Source organism: Mustela erminea, chromosome 14 (genome assembly GCF_009829155.1).
Source record: "Mustela erminea isolate mMusErm1 chromosome 14, mMusErm1.Pri, whole genome shotgun sequence".
Lineage (NCBI taxonomy): Eukaryota > Metazoa > Chordata > Mammalia > Carnivora > Mustelidae > Mustela > Mustela erminea.
The window spans coordinates 60,299,752-60,327,569 of record NC_045627.1 but is presented as its reverse complement, the minus strand read 5'-3'; the positions used below and the strand labels follow the sequence as shown (position 1 = coordinate 60,327,569).

The window sequence follows — 27,818 nt, the reverse complement described above, 5'->3', positions numbered from 1 at the left end:
TCTATTGTGACCTTCTTCATGCCAGGCACTGTATCAGGGACATCATATAATTTTTTTTTCTCACTGAATACCCTCTTAAAAAATGTTATTTTATTTTATTTTAAATTCAATTAATTAACATATAGTGTACTATTAGTTTCAGAGGTAGAGTTCAGTGATTCATCAATTGTATATAACACCCTCATAACAGTCCTCATTATATCACGTGCCCTCCTTAGTGCCCATGACCCAGTTACCCCATTCCCCATCCCCACCCTCCAGCAACCCTCTGTTTCCTATAGTTAAGAGTCTCTTATGGTTTGTCTCCCTCTCTGATTTCACCTTATTTTATTTCTCCCTCCCTTCCCCTATGATCCTCTGTTTTGTTTCTTTATTTCCACAAATGAATGAAATCATATAATTTTTTTCTCTAATTGGCTTATTTCACTTAGCACAATACCCTCTAGCTCTATCCACATCTTTGCAAATGGCAAGATTTCATTTTTTTTTATGGCTATTAATAGTCCATTGTATATATACCACCACATCTTCTTTATTCATTCATGTGTTGATGGTCTTCTGGGCTCTTTCCATAGTTTAGTTAAGATGGACATTCCTGCTGTAAACATTGGGGTGCACATGCCCCTTTGGATCACTATGTTTTTATCTTTTCGGTAAATACCTAGTGGTACGATTGCTGAGTCATAGGGTAGCTAGCTCTATTTTCAACTTTTTGAGGAACCTCCATACTGTTTTCTAGAGTGGCTGCACCAGCTTGCATTTCCACCAGCAATGTAAGAGGGTTCCCCTTTCTGTGCATCCTCGCCAACATCTGTCATTTCCTGACATGTTAACTTTAGCCATTCTGTCTGGTGTGAGGTGGTATCTCATGGTGGTTTTGATTTGTATTTCCCTGATGCAGAGTGATTTTGAGCATTTTTTCATGTGTCTGTTGGGCATTTAGATGTCTTCCTTGGAGAAATGTCTGTTCATGTCTTCTCTCATTTAATACTCTCAAAGGAACTAACTATAAGTTAAGTACTGTTTTAGTTCCTGTTTTGCAGATAAGGAAAATGCAAATGAGATAGGTTAAACAACTTCTCCAAGATCAGGTGGTATAGTATCTTTCAAATGTTAACTAGCATATCCAATTTGCAAAGTCCTCCTTTAGTTGAAAAACTCCATTCATAGTTTATTTTGCTTCTGTCCTTGCTTTGTAATCTGTCTTAAAACACTTCATCCAAAGCCTCCACTTGCCTGCAGTTGTTTATCTGACACATACAACAATGTCCTTTTCACTCACCCTCCTTTATACCCTCACCCAAAGTCCTGCATCGAGATGCCAATCTCATGCTCCTGTATTTTCTTACAGACAAACAATATCTTAACATTCCCTCCATCTCCTAAAACATTTAACTTTGAGTAAGAAATACAATTCATTGCCTCCAACCAATTAGGAGACCCATCCTTGTGACATGTGGACCTTAGTGTTTATGTACAGTAGAAGAAGCGATAATTTCAATAGGTTAAACTTTGATTTGAAAAAAAAAGATGACCAAAATAAAGGCCGGAATTCTAGAATCAAAGTTCCTTAAAAGTTGTATCAGTGAGTTATAGATTTATTCTCCTTTTTCTCTTTCAGCTCTTTTCCTGAAAATTAATGCAGCTTATTATGCTTCACATTAGAAGGGGTAAAATCCATAGCCTGAGACCTTTCCGTGCATCATTCTAATGATGGTAGCTCATTACCTAAATGGAGAAGCAACAGCAAAGCAACACCTAGAGGTTACTAGATTAGGATCTTGAGTAAATCACATCCTCAGCGTTTGCTTCCTCAACTATAAAAGGAGGATTAACAGTAATACCGACTTGACGGGGCTGCTAAAAGGATTGAATAATGTGTATGAAACTGGCTATATGAACATAAATCCAATGATTATGATTATTAGGATAATGATGATTATAGTTTGCAAGGCCAAAACTTCATTTTTAATCAATGTAGAAAATCAAATATGCAAATGTGCAATACCCAAGTAACCAGAGGCGTTTCTTTCTTTTTTCCTTTTCTTTTTTTAAGATTTTATTTTTTTAATTGAGAGAGAAAGAGAAGAGAGAGCACACACGTTGGGGGGAGGGTGTGTAGGAGGAGGAGCAAAGGATCCCCACTGAGCAGGGATCCCAGTTTTTGTCATGGGGCTCAATCCCAGGACCCCAGAATCATGACCTGAGCAAAAGGCAGACGCTTAACAAACTGAGACACCCAGGTGTCCCCAGAGGTTTTCTCTTTCTCTTTTCTTTTCTTTCTTTCTTTCTTCCTTTTTTTTTTTTTTACAGCTATAAATGGTGTTGGAAATTTTTTAAATTTCCCAGATTTCCAGGATTCTTCTTTTCCTCATTTTAGAAAAGTCTAGGATGAGACGATTCCTGTCACTTCAGTATTTGCTGATACTTTTTTCCCCACTAAATTTGCTGTTTTAGGAGCCAGGTTTTGCTGCTGACTGTGGGTGCTGGGAACCAAATCAAGGACTGAACCTAGCTTGGTGACTCTCAGTCCTGAGTCACCCTATTCCTTGGGGAGCAACATCAGCTTGGGTTCTAGAATCAGGGTTCACCTTCTCAGGCAAAGAAGGGGGATGCTGTAGGGAGGTTGGCGAAACCCACACCTGTTTCCTCCAGTGCTGATCCTGTCCTTCCTCTAGGCTTGTCTTTCAGGCTCCTTTCAGGGCAATATGCAAGTCCTGGGGCTCAAAGTACCCTCTATTCCACAGCTTCTCACTGATTTCCCATCCAGGGGAGTAAAGAAGCAACATTCTGGTGGCCTTAAAAGTAGAAGGGAGTTGTGTGGTTCTCCACACCTTAAAATGAAATGTTCCCCAAACCTGGCTGCGGCAAAGCTGCACAGAAAGAACATGTGTTTGGAGGCAATATGGGAAGGGACAGGGGGAATACTGTCCCTTGGGGTGAATTGGAACAAAGGGCACTGAGCCACAGTTTGCAAGAACATAAGGCTCAGGAGGTAGAAGAGAGGCCCATAAATGAAACTCTCAGATTCCACATCTACTTTACCAGCACCCAGTTTTACCAGGGACTCACGTTGTCTCCTCCCTGTCTGCTTGGGTAGAAAGAGCAGCACCCCAAGACTCTAGACCAGATAAGCTGTCATCCTCACAGTCATCATCTGTCATGTGCTTGCTGGGTACCAGACAGGGTGCTAAACACTACATGCATTATCCGTGAAATCCTCACAGTGCTGTAGAGATCATTAGCCCAGTTTGCATTTGAGGAACCTGGGGCTCAGAATGTTTAGTAATGGGCTCATGGTCACACAGTAAGTGCAGAGCTGAGATGTGGACACAAGCGTGTCTGACGCTGGGAATGCTATGCTTTTAGTTATTAGGAGGAACTGACACTCATATAACTCTTCCCTTTTCTACTTTCCCCTACCCTCCCCCACCTACCCACCTACTCACTTCCTTCTGTCAAGTGTGGCCATTTTACATAGTCATCTTCTAAGAAGGTCACCACAGGTAGTTTCTGCCTCTTAAGTTTCTGTGTTGGTTGGGTTTTATGGCTGCATTTCATATGTCCTGTGACCTCAAGATCTTGGCCACAACAGATTGCTCCAGCAATTGTGGCTTAAACCAAAGCCAGAGTTGGGCTTGCATTACCTCCTTTAATCCTCTTGACAAACTAATACAATATTAATTGCATTGTACTGGTTGGAACGCTGATTCAGAGAAATTATCTGCCTGCAGTGGTACAGCTAGTAAGAGCAGAACTAGGATTGGAAGATCGGTTCATCCAAATGCTTGCACATTCACCTCTGCATCTTTTTCTTGGGAGACCAGTGGAACAAGAGACTCTCTTGAATGCAATTTGTGACAAGAGAAGGGAGATACAGACCGAGTACAGAATCAAAGAAGAGCTAAGTTCTGGCAATGGAACAGTGATCAGAGGGGTTGACTTCCAAAGCAGCTGTCTAGTCATGCTTGTCATGTGATGCCCTCATCAGAGGGGCCCCACCAGGGCTAGGCGGCAATAGAAGCTGTTACCTTTGTTTTCTGACTTCTCCGAATGGGCCTGTCAACCCCTATCACCTCAAATAGCTTACCCCAGTCCTTGTCACCTGTGCCTCACACATACACACTCCCTTGGGCTTAAACTCACAGCAAGCCTCCCCATCACTATCTTGGCCTGTTGGAATGGAGTGGTGAGAGCCTTGGAGCATTGCAGGCTCTGATGCTTGGATCCTACCTCCACTATGACCTCCAGCTTTACTTCTTTCCCCAACCAGTAACTCTTCCTCTCTTTCACTGCCTGGCAACTCCAGGGAAAGGAGTATTAGGCCTAAGCGTGCTTTCAACAAGCCCTGAGTGTTTGGGGTGTACCTCAAATGTTTTCTGGGATAACAGCAAGTCAAATGCAGTGTGCAACTCTGAAGGCTGTACAAGTACAGAACTTCCATGTCCTGGGTCCACCAAGGCCTTGGAGTGACTAGGGAATGAAGCCAGAATCTTCTTCCAGGTCTTCACACTCTTTCCTTAGGCCCACTGTCTACAAGAGACATCTGAGCTCACAGAAATCCCCCTGTATTGTGGGTGGCCAGAGCAACAAGCTGCTGGTAAGCGTCAGTACTGGAAACACTGGCAAGAAGCCACATAGGACATTTTTAGTGCCCCTATAAAGTCTGTGTGTTCTGAGGAACTTGTATCCGTGAGCAGCTGATGCTGTAATGTCACACATACAAGGCTGTTCCAAGAAAGATCCAGGAGTATAAAAAGCTGGATTTCCTGGCTTCATTGTCTTCCCTTTGAAACCCTGTCTTTTGAGGACAATTTGGCAGAAGGTCAAATTACCACCCTGATCTTCACACACACACACACACACACACACACACACACACACACACACACAAAACAAGAAAATCATTTGGTTTATTAAGCATCCCATCACATTCCTCCCTCAGGAGGCAGAATATAGTAATCAGAAACAGACAAAAATGATGACACACTGGTTTTTTATACAGATATACTTCTTTCCACCTCTCTTTCAGGGCCTCCAGCTGTTCTGCTGGGTCACCAACCAACTGCCCCAGCTCCAAATTTGTTCCTGCTTTTCATACTCAGTAATATCTAGAAGCTGAGTTCCCAAGGCAACCACAAATATTTGTTATTCTTTCTGTCCTGTGATTTCCCCTAAAATAAGCTCAGATAGTTTTCCTACCATCAAAATGCCATGAAGAATGTAAAAGGATATTGGTTTTTTATGCATACCTGTGAAATAAAGAAGTTGTAATGCTACTTAGGCAAAATGTCGAGGAATGCTGTCAGAGTCCTAAAGTAGAAGATTATATAAAAGCTGGGGTGTCAGATTATTCTACCTTTAAATTGGAACAAGCAAAGGAAGGCATGGGAGAGAAGGATTCGAACAAGCAGGTACATACATATATGCTCACATGCACCCAAACAAGTAGAATTTGTTTTCCTCTTTAGAAAGGCAATAGCAGAGTGTCTATTTGCTCTGAAGTCTTATCAGGATTTAGCTTCCTTCCTTTGAAATGCCAGGTTGATGGGCCACCCAAGGACTCCCAGAAACATCCGTTTGAAGATGACAGAACTTGAAACCAATTAACAAGCAAGCTTTGCTTTCTGTTCTCATGTGACTCTGGAGTGGAAGACCTTTCAGAATCATGGATAAAGTCTCCATTTATGACTCCATCACAGTAATGCCCCACTACACAATTCACTGTGGCTTAGAGGGCTTCTAATTTAAAGGAGATCCTGCAAGTGGTAGTGTCACCATAGCAACATTGATAGAAAACTTCACGTTTCGATGGTCTCAACAACAGTTTGCAAGCAGAGTTATGTCCCCTCTCTTTTTGGTCCTCAGAGAAACTCCCTAGGACACAGAGAACACATACACACACACGCGCGCGTGCACGCGCACACACACACAATCCCATTTTACAGGTATGTGAAAGCTGAAGCTAAAGAACAAGGAACTCGCTGGACCTGTCCGCGGCCACATGTCCAATTCAACCAAGCCTTCTACTTCCAGTCTCTTGCTTTTTTGTCCTAGATATTCTTTATGCCTCCACCTCACCATCTGCACTATCATCCAAGAATCCTGAAGCTGCAGAATTTGTGATACAGAAGATGAGGAGTCAAGAAAACAGACCTAGAGCTTTAGAGCATCAGTTCCTAAACAGACAAAATAATGGAATGACTGTGGGGGAAAAAAGGGAAAACAGGAAGAGCTGAGATGAACTAATGTAGGATGTAGTCACTAAGGCAACAGGGGAAGTTCTCACTCCTTCCTTTACAGCCTCACTGCCCATGACTGCCCGTCCTAAGACTTATGACTTCTCCCAGATGGCCCTTTAATGATCCTTTCTCCAATATTGGATAGTCTCTTAAAATACTTTGGCTAACCTTCCTAATGCACCAGGAGCAAGTTTCCCATTTTTTTTAGAACTACCATTTAGTACCAGCCACATGTCACATGTCACTGCTTCCTTATACGACATGGTTTCTGAATCCTTTCCCATTATGGACATACCCATTCACCCAGTTTGTCAACATCTTATTTCCAGTGTTTCCAGGTCATTCCAACAGGCCAAGATAGTGATGGGGTGGCTTGCTGTGAGTTTAAGTCTAAGGGAGTGTGTATGTGTGAGGCACAGGTGACCAGGACTGGGTCAGGTTATTTAAGGTGATAGGGGTTGACAGGCCCATTTGGAGAAGTGAGAAAACAAAGATAACAGTTTCTATGCGGAAAGGGAATGTACCGCCCACAGTGATTTCCAGTTCTTCATTCAATGAATCAACAAAAAGTGAACAAGTAAGTATTGAATCATGAGGGAACTTTTTTGGGGTGATAGAAAAGACAGAAACATTTTTGCTCTATAGCTTGATGAGGGCAAAAAGTATTGTAGGGATAAATGAGATAATGAAAGTCAAGCACTTAGCATAGGGCCTAGCACAATGTAAGTCCTTTATAGACCACTGCAAATCAATGCCTTCGTGGCAATCTCTCTGCAGTACTATCTTCCATTCAGAGCAGTGTGTTCTGAGGGAGACATTAACAAACTGGAGGGCAGAAGTTTGAAAGCAGAGAAAGAAACTCCTACTCACAGAACTTCTACCAGTAATTTGTCCCTCTCTGCGCCTGTCTAGCCTTCTTTGCCTTGCTCTGGTGAAGACACTACAGGTTTATCTCCTGACGATCAACTCTACCTAATTCCTACAGCATGTGAAAATCTATGATTGCTTCCATGCCTTGGATCAAGCGTCCTGGAAGGAATTTAACCCTACCTTTGGGAGAATCTGGGAAAACCTTAGCTAAATCCATCCATTTAAGAGTATAAGAGTCTGTCTGACTATCCAGGTCCTGGTCCTGGTTTCATCTCCACTCTAGGACTAGAGTCAGACCACAAATGTTGACCAAATTGGTGTGACCTCCTCTACTGGTTTCAGTCCACTCCTGTCATGTAGGATCTGAATTCAACTTCTAGTGACTCTCAGACAGAGCTCCTGCCCAATGACTTGGCAACAGACAAGAATGTACTTCCCAGATGCCCCTGCAGCTATACCCCACACTTTGGATCAAAACCCTTGACTATAACCATGGCCTGGATCAAACATGAATTTGTTTGTCAACCTTGGATGCAATGATCTGGACTACCTAGGACAACTTCCTTTTACTCTCCCCCATCTACAGAGAGCTTGAGGCACATCTCCTATCTATGGATGTTCCATTTCATACACTAACTGTGAGGAATGAATGAATGAAAAATAGTATAAAGAGCAAACATATGAGCTCATAAAGCAAAGAGTCTGTTTAAGATTTAGTATAGGGGCAAACAGGCCTAAAAACTTTAATAGTCACTGCTATTTTATAATTTCATTTATCCATTCATTATGTACTCATTCATATATTCATACCTGCACTGATTTGAGTAACAATTAATTGTCTGGAATGTGCTTGATACTGGATATATAGATATGAATAATACCTAATCCCTGCTCTTAAAAAAACTATAAGATTAATGTTCAGAATGTCAGTGTCATCATCTTAACCTATCAAATAAAACTTTTATTTATTTATTTATTTATTTATTTATTTTTAAAGATTTTATTTATTTATTTGACAGATCACAAGTAGGCAGAGAGGCAGGCAGAGAGAGGAAGGGAAGCAGGCTTCCTGCTGAGCAGAGAGCCCGATGCGGGGCTCGATCCCAGGACCCTGGGACCATGACCTGAGCCGAAGGCAGAGGCTTTAACCCACTGAGCCACCCAGGTGCCCCGATTTATTTATTTATTTTTAAAGATTTTATTTCTTTCAGACAGAGAGAGGAGTGTGAGAGAAAACACAAGCCAGGGCAAGAGAGGGAGGTGGGGAGGGGCAGAGGGAGAAGCAGACTTCCCACTCAGCAGGGAACCCCCGGGCTCTCATTCCAGGACTCTGGAATCACAACCTGAGATGAAGGTAGACGATTAACTGACTGAGCCACTGTGGTCCCCCTCAGATAAAACTTTTTATGCTTGGTATGCTCTGTTAAAAGAAAGGAAAGATGTAATACACCTCAGTAGCATATATTAAATATTTCCATTCAATAATATTTGCTATAATTAGCACAAGATATAATGTGTGCACTTCAATTCTCTAGCACTGTCAGCCTTTAGTCTGGTGTTTCTAGGACCACATCACACCATTGGTCCTCCAAGTCATATGGCATTGGCCTCACTTCTTCAGTTTTAAAATGAGAGAGTCAGGGGTACCTTGGTGGCTCAGTCATTAAGCATCTGCCTTTGGCTCGTGTCATGATCCCCAGGGCCTAGGATGGAGCCCTGCATTGGGCTCCCTGCTCTGCCGGAAGCCTGTTCTCCCTCTCCCACTCCCCTTGCTTATGTTCACTCTGTGTCTCTCTGTCAAATTAAGAAATAAAATCTTTTTTTAATGCTTAGTGAAATAAGTCAAGTGGAGAAAGACAACTATCATATGATCTCCCTGATATGAGGATGTGGAGATGCAACATGGGGGGTTAAGGGGGTAGGAGAAGAATAAATGAAATAAGATGGGATTGGGAGGGAGACAAACCATAAGTGACTCTTAATCTCACAAAACAAACTGAGGGTTGCTGGGGGGAGAGGGGTTGGGAGAAAGGGGGTGGGGTTATGGACATTGGGGAGGGTATGTGTTATGATGAGTGCTGTGAAGTGTGTAAACCTGGCAATTCACATACCTGTACCCAGGGGGATAAAAATATATGTTTATAAAAAATTAAAAATTAATAAAAAAAATAAAAATTAAATTTAAAAAGACACATTAATAAAGTGACAGTACCCCCCCTCAAGGCCTAGGCTTCAAAGTACATCTGTATTAAGTTATAGACAGTGCACTTAAAGTGAGGCCTTGACAGCCAGGAGCTTTCTAAAAATGTTAGCCAATGGGAGCTTGACAAAACAGTGAAGTACAGTAGGAAAGCCAAGGCCTCTTCAGCTGGGGGATGGCAGATATGGAAGAGTCTTGATAATATCCTTTCAAATATCTGAGGGATTCAGAACTGTCCATCTCTATGGCTCAGAGGGAAGAACTATTGCGAATGGCAGAAGGAAGATGCAGGGGCGCCTGGGTGGCTCAGTGGGTTAAGCCTCTGCCTTCCGTTCAGGTCATGATCTCTAGGATCAAGCCCCACATCAGGCTCTCTGCTCAGCAGGAGCCTGCTTCCCCCTCCCTCTCTCTGCCTGCCTCACTGCCTACTTGTGATCTCTTCTGTCAAATAAATAAAATCTTAAAAAAAAAAAAAAAGGAAGGAAGATTCAGGGAAGAAGAAATATTTCCATTAAACTTTAAAAAGAGCAAATCTTGCAAACAGAGCTGTCTAATATAGTAAAACAACTGTCTCTGGGGGTTGGGGAAAGTAAAGTATAGGAGGATAAGAAGAAACTTTAGGACTCAAGAGAGAATGCAACTTTGATCAAGAAGCTGGACTGTGGATTTGGCTGATTTGTGGTAACTTTTTCAGACATCCATTGTAAGAAAAATAAAACAATGATATGCTCTCTAAGACACATTAACCATAAAATGAAAATAATATCAACCTGACAGAAGAGTGTAAAGCAATATGTGGGAAAAGTCTTCTTTCAACAGGAAGACTGAAATGATAACAGACAAACCCAGAGAAAACAGAGAAGAAACCTCCAATTACTGTCCTCATAGAGATGAGAGAATATGGCATCTATGAGACTAAAAGTGTGTACAGTTTTATTTAAATTAAACATGAGAAAATAAAAACCAGTTTTTAGATATTTAAACATTTATAATAACCAAAAAAGAAATTAACAAATTTCTTTGAAATTTGAAAGATAAAGTTGAGAAAATGTCCTAGAAGATAGAGTCAGCTGTCAAAGAGTATGGGGAGAAAACACAAGAAATTTAAATTATTAATACAAGAAAGACAGCATCTGACTCATATACCTCCCAGGAAGAATGATCAGAGAAAACCATGGAAAGGAAATTATCCAAGTAACCACATGAGAAAATTTCCCAGAACTGAAGGATCTGAGTTGCCAGATGGGAGGGGCTAAGTGCCCAACACAATAGATGAAAATAAACACACACCAAAGTACATCACCATACATGTTTAGTACCTAAGGGATAAAGAAAAAATCCTAAATACTTCCTAGAAAACAGAGGATGGGGTGGGAATAACAAGTGACATAAAATAATTGGGAATAGAATGGCATCAGACTGGGGGCCTGGTGGCTCAGTGGGTTAAGCCGCTGCCTTCGGCTCAGATCATGATCTCAGGGTCCTGGGATCGAGTCCCACATCAGGCTCTCTGCTCAGCAGGGAGCCTGCTTCCTCCTCTCTCTCTCTCTCTGCCTGCCTCTCTGCCTACTTGTGATCTCTCTCTGTCAAAAAAAAAAAAAAAAAGAATAGCATCAGACTTCAAAAATCCAAAAGACACAAAGGCCTCAACATTTTTACTCCAATGCACCTTTTCTCAGGAAGTTACTGAAGGATGTGCTCCACCCAAATGAGGCAGTGAACCTAGGAAAAGGAAGAGATGTAGTACAAATGGAGAATCAACACAAGATAAAGGTCAGGGGAAGCCCAGGAGAACAGCTATTCAGCAGTCCAGGAGAGCAACCAGCTTAGAAAGGATGGGACAGCAGATTCAGAAAGGAGGTCTTAAAAAAGGAACAGACAAGAAAAGGAAGACAAAAAGAAAAATTATTGACTATGTAGGAAATTATATCAAAGGGATTGCAAAAAGAATTAGTAATATAGAGACAAAACTAAACAGATAGAGAAATGAGGCCTTATTAATGCCAGTAAAAATAAAAAATCATATAGGAAAGAAAATCTAAGGCACTAACAATGCTTACCTAGTCTGCTAGAGGAAACATTAGATATTCATTTAAACAAAACTTGCAATATCATTCTACAGGGATGGTGTGGAGAGGGCACCCTGCAGGAATGTAAGAAAACAAGGTATTCAGCTATCAAAATAAGTAACAGAAAACATCTAAATTAGCAGTGTAAGCACAAATACCAGAAGAAATTCTGACTCTCTTTTCTTAAATTCTTTCTCTTCCCATCACTTTGTTAATGTTGGTGTTTCTGAGGTCCAATTCTTAATCCTCTTCTTAATCCAATTCTTAATCCTCGACTCTTTCCTGGGAGATTTATTTTTTTTAAAGATTTTATTTATTTATTTGACAGACAAAGATCACAAGTAGGCAGAGAGACAGGCAGAGAGAGGGAGGGAAGCAGACTCCCTGCTGAGCAGAAAGCCTGATGTGGGACCCGATTCCAGGACCCTGGGATCATGACCTGAGCCGAAGGCAGAGGCTTTAACCCACTGAGACACCCAGGCGCCCCGTCTCGGGAGATTTATTCATGTCCATACTTTCAACTGCTGATTCCATGCTCCAGCTCCAACTCTCGTTATCTCTGGATTTCAGCCAGATCTCTTCAAGCTCTAAATCCAAATTTCCAGCAACCAACAGAATATGTCTGTCTTGATGTCAAAAACATCACGTGTTTAGCATGTGCCAGGATGAACTTGTTATCTCTTTCTTCCCCTACCAAATCTACTCTCCTTCCCCCTTCCCAGCCTTCCTTTATAAACATTTATTAACCCAATTATTCAAATTTAAATATTAGGATAAGTCTTGATATCTCCCTCTCCTTTTCTCCCAACAAACCACCTAGCCCTCTACTTCAGACTCTACTTCAGAAATACTGTCTAAATCTAGCTCCTCACATCCTTCCCCTGCCCTCACACCTTGCACCATCCATGCCTTTGTAAAATCCCCATCATTTCTCACCTACTAAACTATGGCAGAAACCCAATATGAGTCTCCCCCAATGTTCACCAACTTTGTTTCATTGCCTAGACTACTGTCACGGTGATCTTACAAAGCCAAGTATTATGACCATGAGCATGATGGTAACATAAGTGAAAATATTTGGCCACACTCTCTCTCATTCTTTTTTTTTTTTTTTTTTAAAGATTTTATTTATTTTTCAGAGACAGAGGGAGAGAGCGCGAGCGAGCACAGGCAGACAGAGAGGCAGGCAGAGGCAGACGGAGAAGCAGGCTCCCTGCCGAGCAAGGAGCCCGATGTGGGACTCGATCCCAGGACCCTGGGATCATGACCTGAGCTGAAGGCAGCTGCTTAACCAACTGAGCCACCCAGGCGTCCCTCTCTCTCTCATTCTTGTGAAAATCTCTAACTACTCCCCAAAAGAAATGGGTTTCCCCCCCAAATGAAATGCAAATGCATTAGAATTAAAACATGATACTAATTGGGGCACCTGGATGGCTCCGTCAGTTTAAGCATCTGCCTTATCTCAGGTCATGATCCCAGGGTCCTGCTCCCTGCTCAACAGGGAGCCTGCATCAGGATCATCTCTTCTGAGACATGGCAGCGTAATGGGATAAGTAAGCAGAGGCCTTAGCTGGCCCTCCCAAGACCCATTAACTTGGAAAAACAAATGGGCACTATGGGAGAACAGCAGAGTGTGATGGGAGAGGCAGGGGGAATTCTTTGGGAAGCCCCAGGTGTGTTGTTTTGTCTTGCTTTGTTTTGTTTGTTTGAGTTCAGTTTTTCATCTTTGAGTTGGCAGCCATATGTCTGTCATGAGTATAAAGAGACCTTAGAATTGATCTCCATAAAAAGTCGTTACTCAGCTCACTCTCCACCACAGCATAAATTTGCTCTCAGTGGGGAAGGGATAAGAGCGAGAAAATGGGTCCTGAGATGGGTCCTTCCTGGATGTCTGGACAACAATATTGGGAGAATTCTGACAACTGTAGACTATCCTCTCAAACATGACTATATGGCAACAGGACTTTTGACTTCTACCCTGGATCTGAGTGAGCTTATTTTGGCTAAAGGATTGAAATATCTTCCCACACATAAAAGGGGATCTAGCACTTTGTGACTGCATTCTTCCAGGATCCAAAGGGAATCTGATGGAGCCAAGTGTAGACCAGGCATTCCAAGCATCTCTAACATTGGACTGGATCAATTTCCCCTAACACGTCTTTAAATTCTTTTTAGAATAAGTGAAAAATACACACATTCATTTGTACACACATACAAAAGGAATCTCCTTTTTTTTTTAAGGGTAAGGCCTTAGGTTAAATAAATTTTGCAGTAAATAGAATAAAGAAGGAAAAGCTTGTCTCTAAAATAGATATGACGCAGGAAAGAGAAAGAAATTCTCTGTTTATTTTTTAGTTAGCTGCAAGAGGTTGTTGCTATGAGAAGAGAATGGACTAAGATAAAAGATTTCATAGTAACCAAAAACATTGCAGTTGAATGAAAGTTTATATGTGAGATAATTAAGGCTAATTGAAATAGTGATATAGAACACAGTCTCAGGAAAATATTCTCAGGATACAAAGAAATACAAATGAATACAAATACAAGTGATACAAATGAATACAAATACAGATGATGGTGTTCAGAGATTAGAGAACCAAATAATAAGTCCTTGAAGGAAAAAATGAACAAAACAGTAACGCTAATCACAGATATGAGAAGAGAAATATTTCTTGCTCCTAAAGAAGTCTTGAATTTGGAAATCAAGAGGGTTTACCACATGCTAAGCAAAATCTATGAAAGGAAGTCTATACCCAGTTATCTTACTTTAAGAAGTATAAATGTCAGGAAGAGAGAACAGAAAAAAGTTTGGGCTGAAAAACAGCTGTCACACTTCTTTTCAGCATCAGACATCTCAAGACAATGAAGGACTATCTCCAATTACTTGAGGGGGATAAGATTTCTGTATTTAGACAAGTTGTCACTCTCCTACCACATGGATGCCCTTGCTAAAAAAGTTATTTGGTATGCCTACTAGACTGGGAAGAGAAGCAAAATTAAAAACTCAAGGATGATATTTAAAGGCATAGTGAGGAAAGATCTATACTGAAACCAATTAAATACATGGAAGGATGAGTATAATTATTAATATCTAAATAAAAAGAAACACCTATGAAATAAATGACTAATAGAGTTTTCACTATTGAAATTATTAATATTATCAGATTAAATCATTAAAATAAGAAAAAAAAACCCAGGGAAGCAAAAGCTCTTAAACACTTCTCTTTCATGACGCAGTCAAAATTACTGTGGTTTTTACTTTGATATGAAGATAAACTTAAGCTCAGGAATGTTCTTCTTTTCAGATAGCCACAGATAAAAATATAGATAAAAGCAAATAAACAAAAGTGCAGAGTCTGTACTTCAAAAAGCATAATATGAGAAAACATTAAACACGAGGGAGAATAAAACAAGAATGGCAAGTAAAGTAAATGTGAACTACTATATTTAAATTCCTGCGTGAAAACAGACTCAACTTGGATTTTATAAGAGGACACGTGGAAAATAAAATGAAAATTCCAGCTGATTTCTTTGCAGAAATTGACAAGTTGATCCTAAAATTCATAAGGAAATTCAAGGGACCCAAAATAGTAAAAACAATCTTGAAAAAGAAACAGAACTGAAAGACTCACACTTTCTGATTTCAAAACTTACTACAAAGTTAAAGTAATCAAGACAGTGTGGACCTGACACAGAGATGGACATACAAATCAACAGAATAAAGCTGAGAGTCCTCACATTTATACTCAATTGATTTTCAAAAAGATTCCAAGAAAATTCACTGAGGAAAAAGAACAGTCTTTCCAACAAATGGTGCTGGGACAACTGGATATTCACATGAAGTTGGACCCCTACCTCATACCCACATGGAAAAATTACTCAAAATGGATCAAAGACCTAGATGCAAGGGCTAAAACTACAAAACTGTTTGAAAAAAAAGTAAGTGCAGTAAGTGCAAGTCTTCATGACGGGATTAGGCAAAGGTTTCTTCTCCAAAGAAGATATACAAATACCCGTTAAACACATGAATAGATGTTCACAATCATTAGCCATCAAGGAAATGCAAATCTAGGCCATGAGATACCTCTTCGCACTCAAGGGGATGACTATAATCAAAGATCAATTTTAAAAGGTTTAGGTAAGATGGTTATACACTACTGGTGGGAATGTAAAATGATGCAGCTACTTTGGGAAACAGTCTGGCAGTTCCTCAAATGGGTAAGCATAGACATATGACCCACCAATTCCATTTCCAGGTATATATCCAGGAGAAATTAAGAACAGAGGTCCACACAAAAACTAGTACCTGAGGGCTCAGAGTAGCATTATTTATAATGTCAAAAAGTAGAAACACCCCAAATATCCATCAACTGCTGAATGGATAAAATTAGTTTATCCATACAGTGGAATATGTGATATGAAATGTTCAGAATAGGCAAAACTAGAGCAGAAAGTGGACTGGTGTTTGCCAGGGGCTGTGGAGAAGAAATGGTGCATAAGGAAGGAATAGAAGCGACTGCTAATGAATATAGGGTTTCTTTTTGGGGTGATAAATGTTCTAAAATTGATTGTGGTGATGAGTGCATCATTCTGTGAATATCCCCCCCCCAAAACATGGAAAAGTAGATTTTAAGTGGGTGAATTATGTGGTATGTGAATTATATCTCAAAATAATAATAAGGTCAACAACTCTGGGCTCAAATCTCAACTTCAACACTTACTAATGGAGAGACTTTAGGTAAGTCACTTAACCACTCCTCCTTCAGTTTCTCATTTGTAAGACAGGGACAGTAAACAGTACGAATCTCAAACACTTATTTGAGAACTGAGTTAACAGCTGTTAAGAGCAGGAGGTGGCCCAATACACACTAAACCCATAGATTAACTAAAGCTACCACCATCTCCATTTATTAAAAACATAATGCACTAGTTTCCTATGGCTGCCATAACAAATTACCACAAACTTGGTGGCTTAAAGCAAAATACACATTTACTGTCTTACTACAGTTCTACAGGTCTAAAATCAGTTACGCTGGGCTGAAATCAAGATGTTGACAGGGCCGCTCTTTCTTTTCTATCCTTTTCTAAACTACGTTCCATGCATTCCTTCGTTTGTGGCCCCCTCCCCCATATTCAAAGCCAGCAGAGTAGCGTCTTGCTTCAGTGGTTACATTGCCCTGTGTGTCAAATCTCCCACTCCCTCCCTCTTACAAAGACATTTGTGATTGCATTTTAGGGCCCATCTCAATAATTCAGGCTAATCTCCCCAGTTCAAGATCCTTAATGTCATCACATCCGCCAAGATTTTTTTTTCAATATAAGATAACATACATGAATTCTAGCTAGGGATTAGAAGCGGTAATCTTTGCAGCCTTGGTTACCATATTGACCAAAAAAGAAGAAAAAGAAAGTAAATCTATGAAAAAGCTCTATTTCTATAGAAAGAAATCTTTCTAAGCTCACCAAAATAAAGCAATAAAAAGAAAACGTTAAGCAAACGATGGTATCAGTAACGTTTTTACAATATTACAATAATTACAATATGTGAGTACTGCACTATTAATTTCTGTTAACTAATCCTGTTCACAGGAAACAAGCGTTGTTTAGGTCCCTCCCTATTCTGCCTTTTCAGCACAAAGCCTAAAAATTTATTTTGCTGATGACACATTGCTTCAGATGTCTTTTTGTGCATGTGTCTGAGTCTTTCTTTAGCCACTTAAGCAATATTGTTTCAATTTTATGGTTCAGCAGTTCTGACCCCACCTCTTAAACCCTGCCAAACTGACCCAGGGCCTGATTCTGGCATCCTGGCCTACCATGGTTAGTTGGAAGAGAAAGGCTTGGTCATTCTCACTCACACCCATTCCGTACTTCCTAAAGTTAAGTAGCCACTCATGGCTCAGCTGCCTCAGTCATCTGAGAACTTCATCTCACCTATTTTTCTCTTTCCCAACATTGGATTACTCCTTCTCTGCATCTACTTCACCTTCCTTCCATATTCCTAACTTTCCATCCTGCCCCCCACTTTTCTAATAAGCCACAATAAAAATAGACCACAATAAGCAACAATAAAAGCCACATTAAATAATAATAATATTATAAGCCACAATAAAATAACTAATAAGCCACAATAAAAATAACTCACGTCTCTTTTTTCCCCCCTTGAACTGAAAATAATGTAAGGGTTGGTCATTGGTATCAAAATAAGTCCTGAGACTAAGGCATGCTGTGATCCTATAATACAGCTAATTGAAATGTGACGATTACCATCCTCTGGGAGCTTGTTAGACATGCAGGATCCCAAGCCCCACCCCCAGGGCTACTGGATCAGAATATGCATCTTAACAAGATTCCCAGTGTAGCACATGTACATTAGAATTACATACATTCATTCACCAAGACAGAGCTAGTGCCTCTGCTCTTCTGTGCTTCCATCAAACGATCAAGAGGTTTGAGGATTCTTTACCACAAGGGCTTCCCATTCTCCCTTCAAAGACTTGCAAAGAACAGGCCCTATATGATTTTCCTCAGGCCTCACCTTCACCCTGCACAGGCTTGAGCCCAGCACTGCTCAACCCCATGGCAGGTGGAATTTAATGTTAATGCCCCTAGGCACAATCACTGGTTTTAAAGTGAAAGGCAACCAAAAGACAACACAAGAAGAAAATACTCTTGAAACGTGGTATAGCCAAGTAAAAGTAGGATCAATCACCATCATTTGTAAAACCTCTTTATCACATGTGCCTAATAACCATGGAAGACAATCATGATTAAGGAAATCATTTAATATGCAGTTGATTACTTTGCAAAGGTTTATTAAATACATGGCAGGTAATCCCAACCCTACACTTTGGACCTCTGTCTTCAAGTCTCTAGGATGGACATGAAAACAGGTTTCCTGCTTGGAACTTTAAAAAGATAAAAGAGCTTTTTACTTTTAAATATAGCTGTAGTTTTGGTAAAAGAGAGCAAAAAGGTCTTTAAGCTCTGCTGGGACTTGATAGGAGCTTGTTGTGCATCAGACTACTCATTTTTCTAGATCCAAATGAAGTTCCCATCCTTTGAGAAGTTTTCCCAGAAATCACCACTCCCTATTATGTTTCTCGAACCATTTTCTTTAGACTTCTATTACAGCTCTTAGGGGTGTAAGAGAATTTATTCATTAGGAATCCAGGCTTTGTAGCATAAATATGTGGGTCTAGATTTCTTCTCTACTGAAGGAAAGATTCCAAATGCATTCTATAAGACCAGCATTACCCTAATACCAAAACCAGATAAAGACTCTACAGACAAAGAGAACTACAGGCCAATAACTCTGATGAACATAGATATAAAAATCCTCAATAAATATTAGCAAACCAAATCCAACAATACATTTAAAAAATCATTCACCACAATTAAGTGGTATTTATTTTAAGGATGCAAGAATGAATATTTGGAAATCAACCAACATGATATATCACATTAACAAAAGAAGGGATAAAAATCATATGATCATTCCAACAGACACAGAAAAAGCATTTGACAAAGTACAAAATCCATTCATGATAAAAACACAACAAAGTACGTTTAGAGATGGGGCGCCTGAGTGGCTCGGGTTAAAGCCTCTGCCTTGGGCTTGGGTCATGATCTCGGGGTCCTGGGATAGAGCCCCGCATCGGGCTCTCTGCTCAGCGGGGAGCGTGCTTCCTCCTCCTCTCTGCCTGCCTCTCTGCCTACTTGTGATCTCTTTCTGTCAAATAAATAAATAAAATCTTTTTTTTTAAAGTAGGTTTAGAGAAAACATACCTCAACATGACAAAGGCCATATATAAAAGAAACCACAGCTAACATCATAATGGTAAAAAACTGAAAGATTTTCCTCCAAGATCAGGAACAAGACAAAAATGTCTACTCTTAACTACTTTTATTCATCATAGTACTGGAAGTCCTGACCACAGCAGTCAGAAAAGAAATAGAAAATAAAGGCATCCAAACTGGTAAGGAAGAAGGAAAACTTTCACTATTTGCAGATGACATCATACTATATATAGAAAACTGTAACAACTCTACCAAAAAAAACAACTAGAACTGATAAATGAATTCAGGTTAGTTGCAAGATACAAAATTAATATACACATATCTGTTGCCTTTTTATACACTAATAATGTAATAACTTAAAGAGAAAATAAGAAAACAGTCCCACTTACAATTGCACCAAAAAGAATACTATACCCAGAAATAAACTTAACCAAGGAGGCAAAAAACCTTCACCCTGAAAACTATAAAACATTGACAGAGGAAACTGAAGATGACACAAGCAAATGGAAAGATATCCGACACTCATGGATTGGGAGACCAATATTGTTAAAACATCCATACTACCCAGATTTACAGATCTAATGCAATCACCAAAAGTATTTTTCACAGAACTGTAACAAATAATCCTAAAATCTGTATGAAGCCACAAAAGACCCCAAATACCCAAAGTAATCTTGAAAAATAAAACTGAGGTATCACCATCTCAGATTTCAAGATATACTACAAAGTTGTGGTACTATAAACAGTATGGTACTGGCACAGAAATAAACACATAGATCAACAGAATAGAAGAGCCCAGAAACAAACACACTTTTATGGTCAATTGATATACAACAAAGGAGGCAATGATGTCTAATGGAAAAAACAGGGTCTCTTCAACAAATGATATTGGGAAAACTGGACAGCCACATGCAAAAGAATGAAACTGGACTACTTTCTTCCACTATACACAAAAACAAACCAAAAATACATTGAAGACCTATATGTAATACTTGAAATCATAAAATGCCTAAAAGAAAACACAAGCAGTAATTTCTTTGACATCAGCCTTAGAAATAGTTTTCTAGATATGTCTCCTCTGGCAAAGGAAACAAAAGCAATATTAAACTACCGATACTATACCAAAATAAAAATCTTTTTTTTTGCACAGCAAGGGAAACCATCAAGAAAACATAAAGACAAACTACTGAATGGGAGAAGATATTTGCAAATGACACATCTGACATGGGGTTAATACGCAAAATATATAAAGAATTTATAAAACTCAACACCAAAAAACCCTAAATAATCCAATTAAAAAATGGACAGGACATGAATAGGCATTTTTTTCAAAAGAAGACATAGAGATGGCCAAAAGATACATGAAAAGTTGCTCAACATCACTCATCATCAGCGAGAAAAGCAAATCAAAACCACAATGAGATATCACCTCACACCTGTCAGATTAGCTAAAATCAAAAACACAAGAAATAATAAGTGTTGGGGATGATGTAGAGAAAAAGAAATCCTCATGCACTATTGGTGGGAATGCAAGCTGGCACAGCCACTGTGGAAAACAGTATGGAGTTTCCTTAAAAAAATAAAAATAGAACCGCCATCTGACCTAATAATTCCACTCCTGAGTATTTACCCAAGAAAACAAAAAAACTAATTTAAAAAGTATATGCTCCCTTGTATTTATTACAGCAGTATTTCAAATAATGAAGCTATGGAAGCAACCCAAGCATCCACTGATAGATGAACGGATAAAGAAGTGGCAGGGGTGCCCGGCTGGCTCAGCCGGTGAAACATGCAACTCTTGATCTCAGGGTTGGGGGTTCAAGCCCTGCACTGGCTGTGGAGCTTCTTTAAAAAAAGAAAAGAAGAAGATGTGGTATACATATTCAATGGAATTCTGCTCAATCATAAAAAAGAATAAAGAATAACACCTGGCTGTTTGTAAGACCATAGATGGACCCAGAGGGTATGTTATGAAATAAGTTAGTCAGAGAAAGACAAATGCCATCTGATGTCACTCATGTGGAATTTAAGAAACAAAAAAAAAGAAACAAAGAAAAAGACAAACAAAAATAGACTCTTAAATACAAAGAACAAACTGGTAGTTGCCAGAAGAGAGGTGGGTGGGAGGAAGGTGAAATAGGTGAAGGGAATCGAGAATATACTTATTATGATGAGCACTAAGTACTGTACAGAATTGTTGAATTGTTGGGGCACCTGGGTGGCTCAGCCTGTTAAGCATCTGGATCTTGATTTTGGCTCAGGTCATGATCTCAGGGTCGTGAGATGGAGCCCCATGTCAAGCTCCATATTTAGCGCAGAGTCTGCTTGTCCTTCTACCTCCCCCTCTGCTCCCTGCCTCTAAAAATAAATAAATAAAGGGGTGCCTGGGTGGCTCAGTGGGTTGAAGCCTCTGCCTTCGGCTCAGGTCATGATCCCAGGGTCCTGGGATCGAACCCCGCATCGGGCTCCCTGCTCCACAGAGGAGCCTGCTTTCCTTCCTCTCTCTCTGCCTGCCTCTCTGCTTATGATCTTTGTCTGTCAAATAAATTAAAAAAAAAAAAAAATTAAAAATAAATAAATAAAAATTTTTTAAAGATTTTATTTATTTATTTGACAGAGATCACAAGTAGGCAGAGAGGCAGGCAGAGAGAGAGGAAGGGAAGCAGTCTCCCCTCTGAGCAGAGAGTCCGACGTGGGACCCTGAATTCATGACCTGAGATGAAAGCAGAGCATTTAACCCACTGAGCCACCCAGGCACCCCAAATAAAATCTTTTTAAAAAGAGACTTGTTAAGGGGCGCCTGGGTGGCTCAGTGGGTTAAAGCCTCTGTCTTCCGCTCAGGTCATGATCCCAGGGTCCTGGGATAGAGCTTCGTGTTGGGCTCTCTGCTCAGCAGGGAGCCTACTTCCTCCTCTCTCTCTCTCTCTCTGTCTCTCTCTCTGCCTGCCTCTCTGCCTACTTGTGATCTCTGTCTGTCAAATAAATAAATAACTTTTAAAAGACACTTGTTAAATCATTATATTGTACACCTGAAACTAATATGACATTGTATGTTAATTACACTTGAATAAAATAAATTCCCCCTATTATGCTGGCTCTTTGACCTTGGATGAGTCATTCTCTCCATAGCTATAAGATGCAGAAAACTATATCACAGATTTGTCCTGAAGTATATGTGAGACAGCTCCTGGCTCATAATAATCAATGTTAGCTATTATTATTAGCATTTCACAGAGTCTGGTTTCAATTAGAGTTGGTTGTATATATATCTGTCTTCCTCACTAGACTGTGAGCAAACTGTTTATATCCCACACATCTGGCATAGGGACATAATGGTAGACACACAATAATATTTGTCGGATTGCTTTGAAGGTATGCCAGGAAGAGGAAAGGGAGGGTGCTGGAAACAAATTTAATGTTCTTTATAATTTTATCCAGGGCCAACCTCTGCAGTGTATATTTCTCTTCTATTACCAGAGAACATTGTCTCAGACTCTAAGGTTGCTCTTTGATGGGGTTGGGGAGGCACTATTTCTGGAACCAGAAGTTCTGTTCAGAGATAGCAAGGTTGAACTAGGAGGCATCTGAAATCTGCAGTTTGGCCCCTGGCTGAACGGGGAGTGGGGGCTGAAGTTCTGCCAGAGGTGGACCGGCCGAACTAGGTTCTCTGGCGTGAGGCCACATCAGCTCCAAAGCTCACCCACCTAGAAGGGAGGCATCTCATTTCTCAGTGTATTCACTTAGAGGGATGTCTTAGTAGAGCGCATAAAAGAACAGTATGTACCAGTAGGAACTCTATTGCAAATTCATAGGTTCCCTTTTAGTTCTTTGTTTGTTTGTTTGTTTTGATAGCACTAATGTTTATTAAACGGTGCCTTAGTACAGATGCTAGGAATTGCCAATGAAGCTCTTGATGTATAAAGCCCAGATGCTCTGCCAGTTCTTCTTGAGCAATGACACCAGGAAACTGACTGCTCAGTAGATGTTGTACACGAGCTCATCATGTGTTATCTTCACGGGCCAATGGCCACTGCCAGACACAGCACCTTCTTGGTCTGGAATTTGATTGTGGACTTCACTCCATCCATTCCGTCACTCTGTTCTCCCTCTGCATCAGCAAGGAAGGGAACTCGCCAGCCTTATTGAGGCCTGGGCCCAGGATTTGTGGGATCTGCTCCATCAGAGATTCTGAAGCCAAAAAGGCATCATACTTCTTGGACAGCTTCTTGATTATTTTTTTTATCCTTGTTGAGTTTCTTCAGCACCTTCCTGTCCAGGCAGGGAATATCCACAGCCTTGGCCTCTCAACACAGTGCTGCCAGTCCCCCAAGACATACGGAGAACTTGGGTGGGGAAGAGAGTTAAGCCTGACAGTGTCTGAGAAGTGTTCATCCTAGTTCTTCAGGCTGATGTGCAGCTCCGCCGTCTCCAGAACCTTCCTGCACCTGCACCTGCACCTGCGCTAGTTGCTTGCGGGCCTTCCCACCCCACCTCTCACAGGGTGTCGTGGGGGACTCTGCTGCTCACAGCGCCACACACAATAACCAGAAGAGTCACAGGTCCCCTTTTAAGCCAGCCTCCTGATTCTTGGATAAACATCAACTAAAATAATAATACTTAGTTTATTAAATATTTGTTGAGTTCCCATTATGTGCTAAACATTGTATTAGATGCTGCCAATCCAAAGGTGGATAATAAATTATTGTCAGGGTAAGCAACACAGAGGGCAGGAATGTGGATGAGTGTGGCCAGCAACAGTTTAGGTGTAAGCTGTGAGGTGTTGAAGAAACATCCTAGACAGGGGCTAATCTAAGGTTTGAAGGGTTAGGGGAAACTTAATGCAGGGAATAACAACCAGGATGAAGCCTGAAGGAATGAATGCAGCAGCTAACATTTACTGAGCACATACATTATGCATCAGATCCTGTTCTGAGAATTTTGCATGAATCCCTTATTCAGTCCTTATAATAACCTTATGAGGTAGATATTAATATTCTTCTCATTTTACAGATGAAAAAACTGAGGCACCCAGTTAGTAAATAGTAGAGCTGGGATTCAACCCTAGGTAGCTTGGCTCCAGACTGAAGGGGAAGGAGAAGGCCAGACAAGCCTCTCTGGGGCAGAGGCGAGTGCCATGCAACAGTCCAGTGGGGCGGGGGGGGGGGGGGGGGGGGGGGGGGGAGGAAAGGAGTAAGGTCACTTGGGGAACTGAAAGTGGCTGGGGGTAGGGACAGAAGTTCAGAGATGACTGGGCTCACTCTGCAGGTTTGAAGAGAAACCAGAGGCAGGGGATTTCTGGTCTGTGTGATTACTGTCACTGAACCCCTCCTAGCCCAAGTCTGTATCTTTGGTAAGAGGGTAAAAATGATAATACCTGGACTCTCCCATAGAAAATGACCATGAGCCCCACATGAGAAAAATGAATGGGAACTGACAGCAAAGCACAAATTCCTTCTCAGACTTGAGATTTCAGGTGTCATTTCCCCCATAGCTTCAAGGCTTTGAAATCCAGAATCAACCACGTCAGGGCTGAAGCGGGAGCCTTCAGGTGGAGTAACACTGTGGGAGTACAGAGCGAAAGGCCCACGGACCCTGTGTCCAACTACCTGCATCCACATTCACCACTCACTAACCATGAGATCCTGGGGCAAGCCATTCTCACATTGCATCAAATCCACCACCTGGAAAATGGGAATGATAATGATAACACTCACCTCTTAAGTCGGTTCAAGGAATAAAAGGAATAAATAATATGGGTAATGTGCTTAGAAGAGCTCTCCGCACGGAGTAGAGACCTGGTAAACATTAACAGCTACAACTGCCATCATTATTAAGAATCTGTAGGCTACTCATCCCTTTGCTCTGCGTGCTATGTGATAAAAACATGTGGGGAATATCAGAAATTAGAGATGATGAAGAGGAGGGTTTGCAACCCCACACAGCCACACCGCTGCGGAGACTCCTCCTGGCTCCCATGGGCTGGCAAGCAGCTGGCTCTCCGCGGTGGCAGAAAATGCCCAAAAGAGGTAAAAGACAGAGACTGCACACCATCTGGAAAACCAGGCCGCTCTTATAGTTTTTAGACACAATCTAAATATAGTCACTCAGATATGCCTTGCTTTTTCAAGACAAAACTGTTCATCCCTCCAACCCTTCACTCCTCTCCCCCGCTCCCATACACATTCACACAATCCCAGAAACATTCAGTCTTTTGCAAGACGTACTCCCGGGTCCTGTTGTGACAGCCTCTTGCCACATTAACTTCTCTGTCTAACTCCTGGCAGAGAAGACTTTGCTAATTTCACAACAGGAAAGCATGCAGGAAATTCGAGAACAAAACAAATCTCCTACACGCTGAGCCCAGCATCTTCAAGCAAACTCACTGAGGTACAGACCCGAAGCAAGATGACTCTGGACTACAAATGAGGCAGCTACTTCTTAAACTGCAAAGGGACGGAAGAAGTCATTTGCCGCTAAAACACCAGATCTGCATGTAAATTGCTCATGAATATTCATGAGCCCCTCCAGCTTGCTCAAGAGCCACCCCTGACTAAACCACCCCAGGCTTTGCTTCCTAAAAAGTTTCCCAAAGTTCTTTCTCTGCCTCCTCTCAGAAGGAGAGGGTGGGAAAGTTCATTTGGGGATTTATGCCTCTTGCTCTTTCAAGTACTTGCTTTTGGTCTGGGCTTTTCTGGAGGGTTTTGTTTTTTTTTTTCCTCCTTTTTTTTTTTTTTTTTTTTTTGGTTCTTAAGGATTCGGATCAAATCAATTTGCTCTTACCCTTTCTATCTTCCATAACTGGCGGCCTTTGTTTTCTTCCTCTTTGCTCTTATTTTTTCAGCCTCTGCTTGCTGTGGTCGGTCTCAGTGAGAGAGGTACTCAAGGAACCGAGATATAACAGACCCTCGGGCTCAGGGGAGGGGCTAAATTAGCCGGCCCCGTTTCGGAAGGAACCTCAAACCCTATGTCTCTTTCATTGACTCCACTCGAAAGAAGAGATTGGCTGAGTGCAGCTGCTCATTTCCCTAAAGACCACGACGAGTTGTGCGGGTGGTAATTTTTCGTGTTCTTAAAGCAATGTATGTTCAAGTAGCTCGCTTTCCCTCTCTCTTTGCTACAGAAATCCATTTTTCTCCTTGAGATACGTATCTTGGCTGCAAGCAAAAAAGCTATTTGCTTATTGCAGTTTTGAAACCAGATAACAGGAAGCTTGTTTTCTGATACCCACTGGAAAAACTGTGGGACTCAAGAACAGTCCTTCCCACCCCTGAAAGCGGATCCCTGCTGGTCCTCTGATGAGCAATCCCTTTTTCGAGGCTCACTGAGAGCCGAAGAGCAGCAGGTCCTGTCGCAGATGGACGCTGTGGCGGGAGGAGCCGTGTTATTGGTGGGAAGGCCAAGGAGGCTGCGGCCGGGAGCAGCCATCCACCTGTACTGATGCAAGTCGTCCACTTTTTCCAAACTTTAGCCTCCTACCTCTGAAGTCTTAGGAGCATGAATTGCCACACCCAGCCTTTGCCAAGATGACCCAAATGCAGACGAGAGGCCAAGCAAAACATTTCAAACTGTGTATGTTCGATGTTATTTTGAAATTAGGACAAGACAGCCCTCCCAGAGGAAGGTAAGTGCTCAAGACCCAAAGCCCCTTGGGCAGATTCTCCCTGCAGGAGGCTATAACAAATCTTAGCATTTTAGATTTGGAAAGAGACCGAAGACCTCTAGTCTAACCAAGTATAGAGGCGAGGAAATTTTAAGCCATCGGCTCATGTTCACAGAGAGGGAGCCTGCGAGCAGGGAGCTGCATGGTCTCTCTTCTTTGCTACCTTGCTCCCCGGCACCCAATACAGTTGCTCCACAGCGTAGGCTCTCAATAAATGTTTGATAAATGGCTGAATCGATGAATAAATAGCAGCGCACGGGTGTAGGTACGGTTTCTGATTCCTACTACATGCTTTTTGTACACCACCTCTCTAACATGAGAACTTGTATCAAAAGCCAGTTATACCGTAAGACATTTTTCTTCATATAAACCATTAAATTAGTGACTATTATAAATTGGTTTTGACTCTATATAGAAAATATATTCTCCATGAGACTTTAAGAAAGGCAGGGGCAGACTTTTCAGTTTCGGACATCTATTGCATGGTGACCAGCACAGTGTATGTGCTCAATAAATGTTTGGTGTTTTAATAAATCTGAGTCTGTACAAGAAAACTCTTCTTTTATCTTACTAAGTGGTTCATAGTTGCAGGATTTTGCATTTATACTAACAATTAATTATGCTAAATGAAAAATCCAACGGATGCCTTCTCTAGAGCCAGTTTAGATTCCATCACTAACAAAGAATATTGATTTGATATTTGTCCTATTGTAATAAGTAAGATAATGAGATATTTGTAAAAACCAACAATTTTATAGGTTTATGACTATCTTGTCATCACTGTTTTAGAGAAAAATTTGAAAAACAGCATGTCCCCAAAATACCCTGTGAACTACAAAATGGAAAACAGACCACCAAAGCTAGGAGAAAAGAATGATCAAATGGAAGATCATTGCAGATGAGGGCTTAGGTGGGAGAAACAAACAACAAACACGAACATGTCAAAGAGAGCCCCATACCGGGCGCTGTGGCAATAG

General features: G+C 41.0%; 1 protein-coding gene and 1 pseudogene across 1 annotated transcript in view; both read right to left on the bottom strand.

Moving 5' to 3' along the window:
* ENTPD1 (ectonucleoside triphosphate diphosphohydrolase 1) overlaps positions 1-26,074 on the bottom strand; it is a 94,065-nt gene extending 67,991 nt beyond the window's left edge. Inside the window, exon 1 of the mRNA XM_032312278.1 lies at positions 25,962-26,074. Coding sequence (XP_032168169.1) covers positions 25,962-25,977 — 16 coding nt within the window. The 5' untranslated portion in view covers positions 25,978-26,074. The remainder of the gene's footprint in view (positions 1-25,961) is intronic.
* On the bottom strand, positions 22,190-25,648 carry LOC116573569 (annotated as a pseudogene).
* Positions 26,075-27,818: the final 1,744 nt, after the last annotated feature.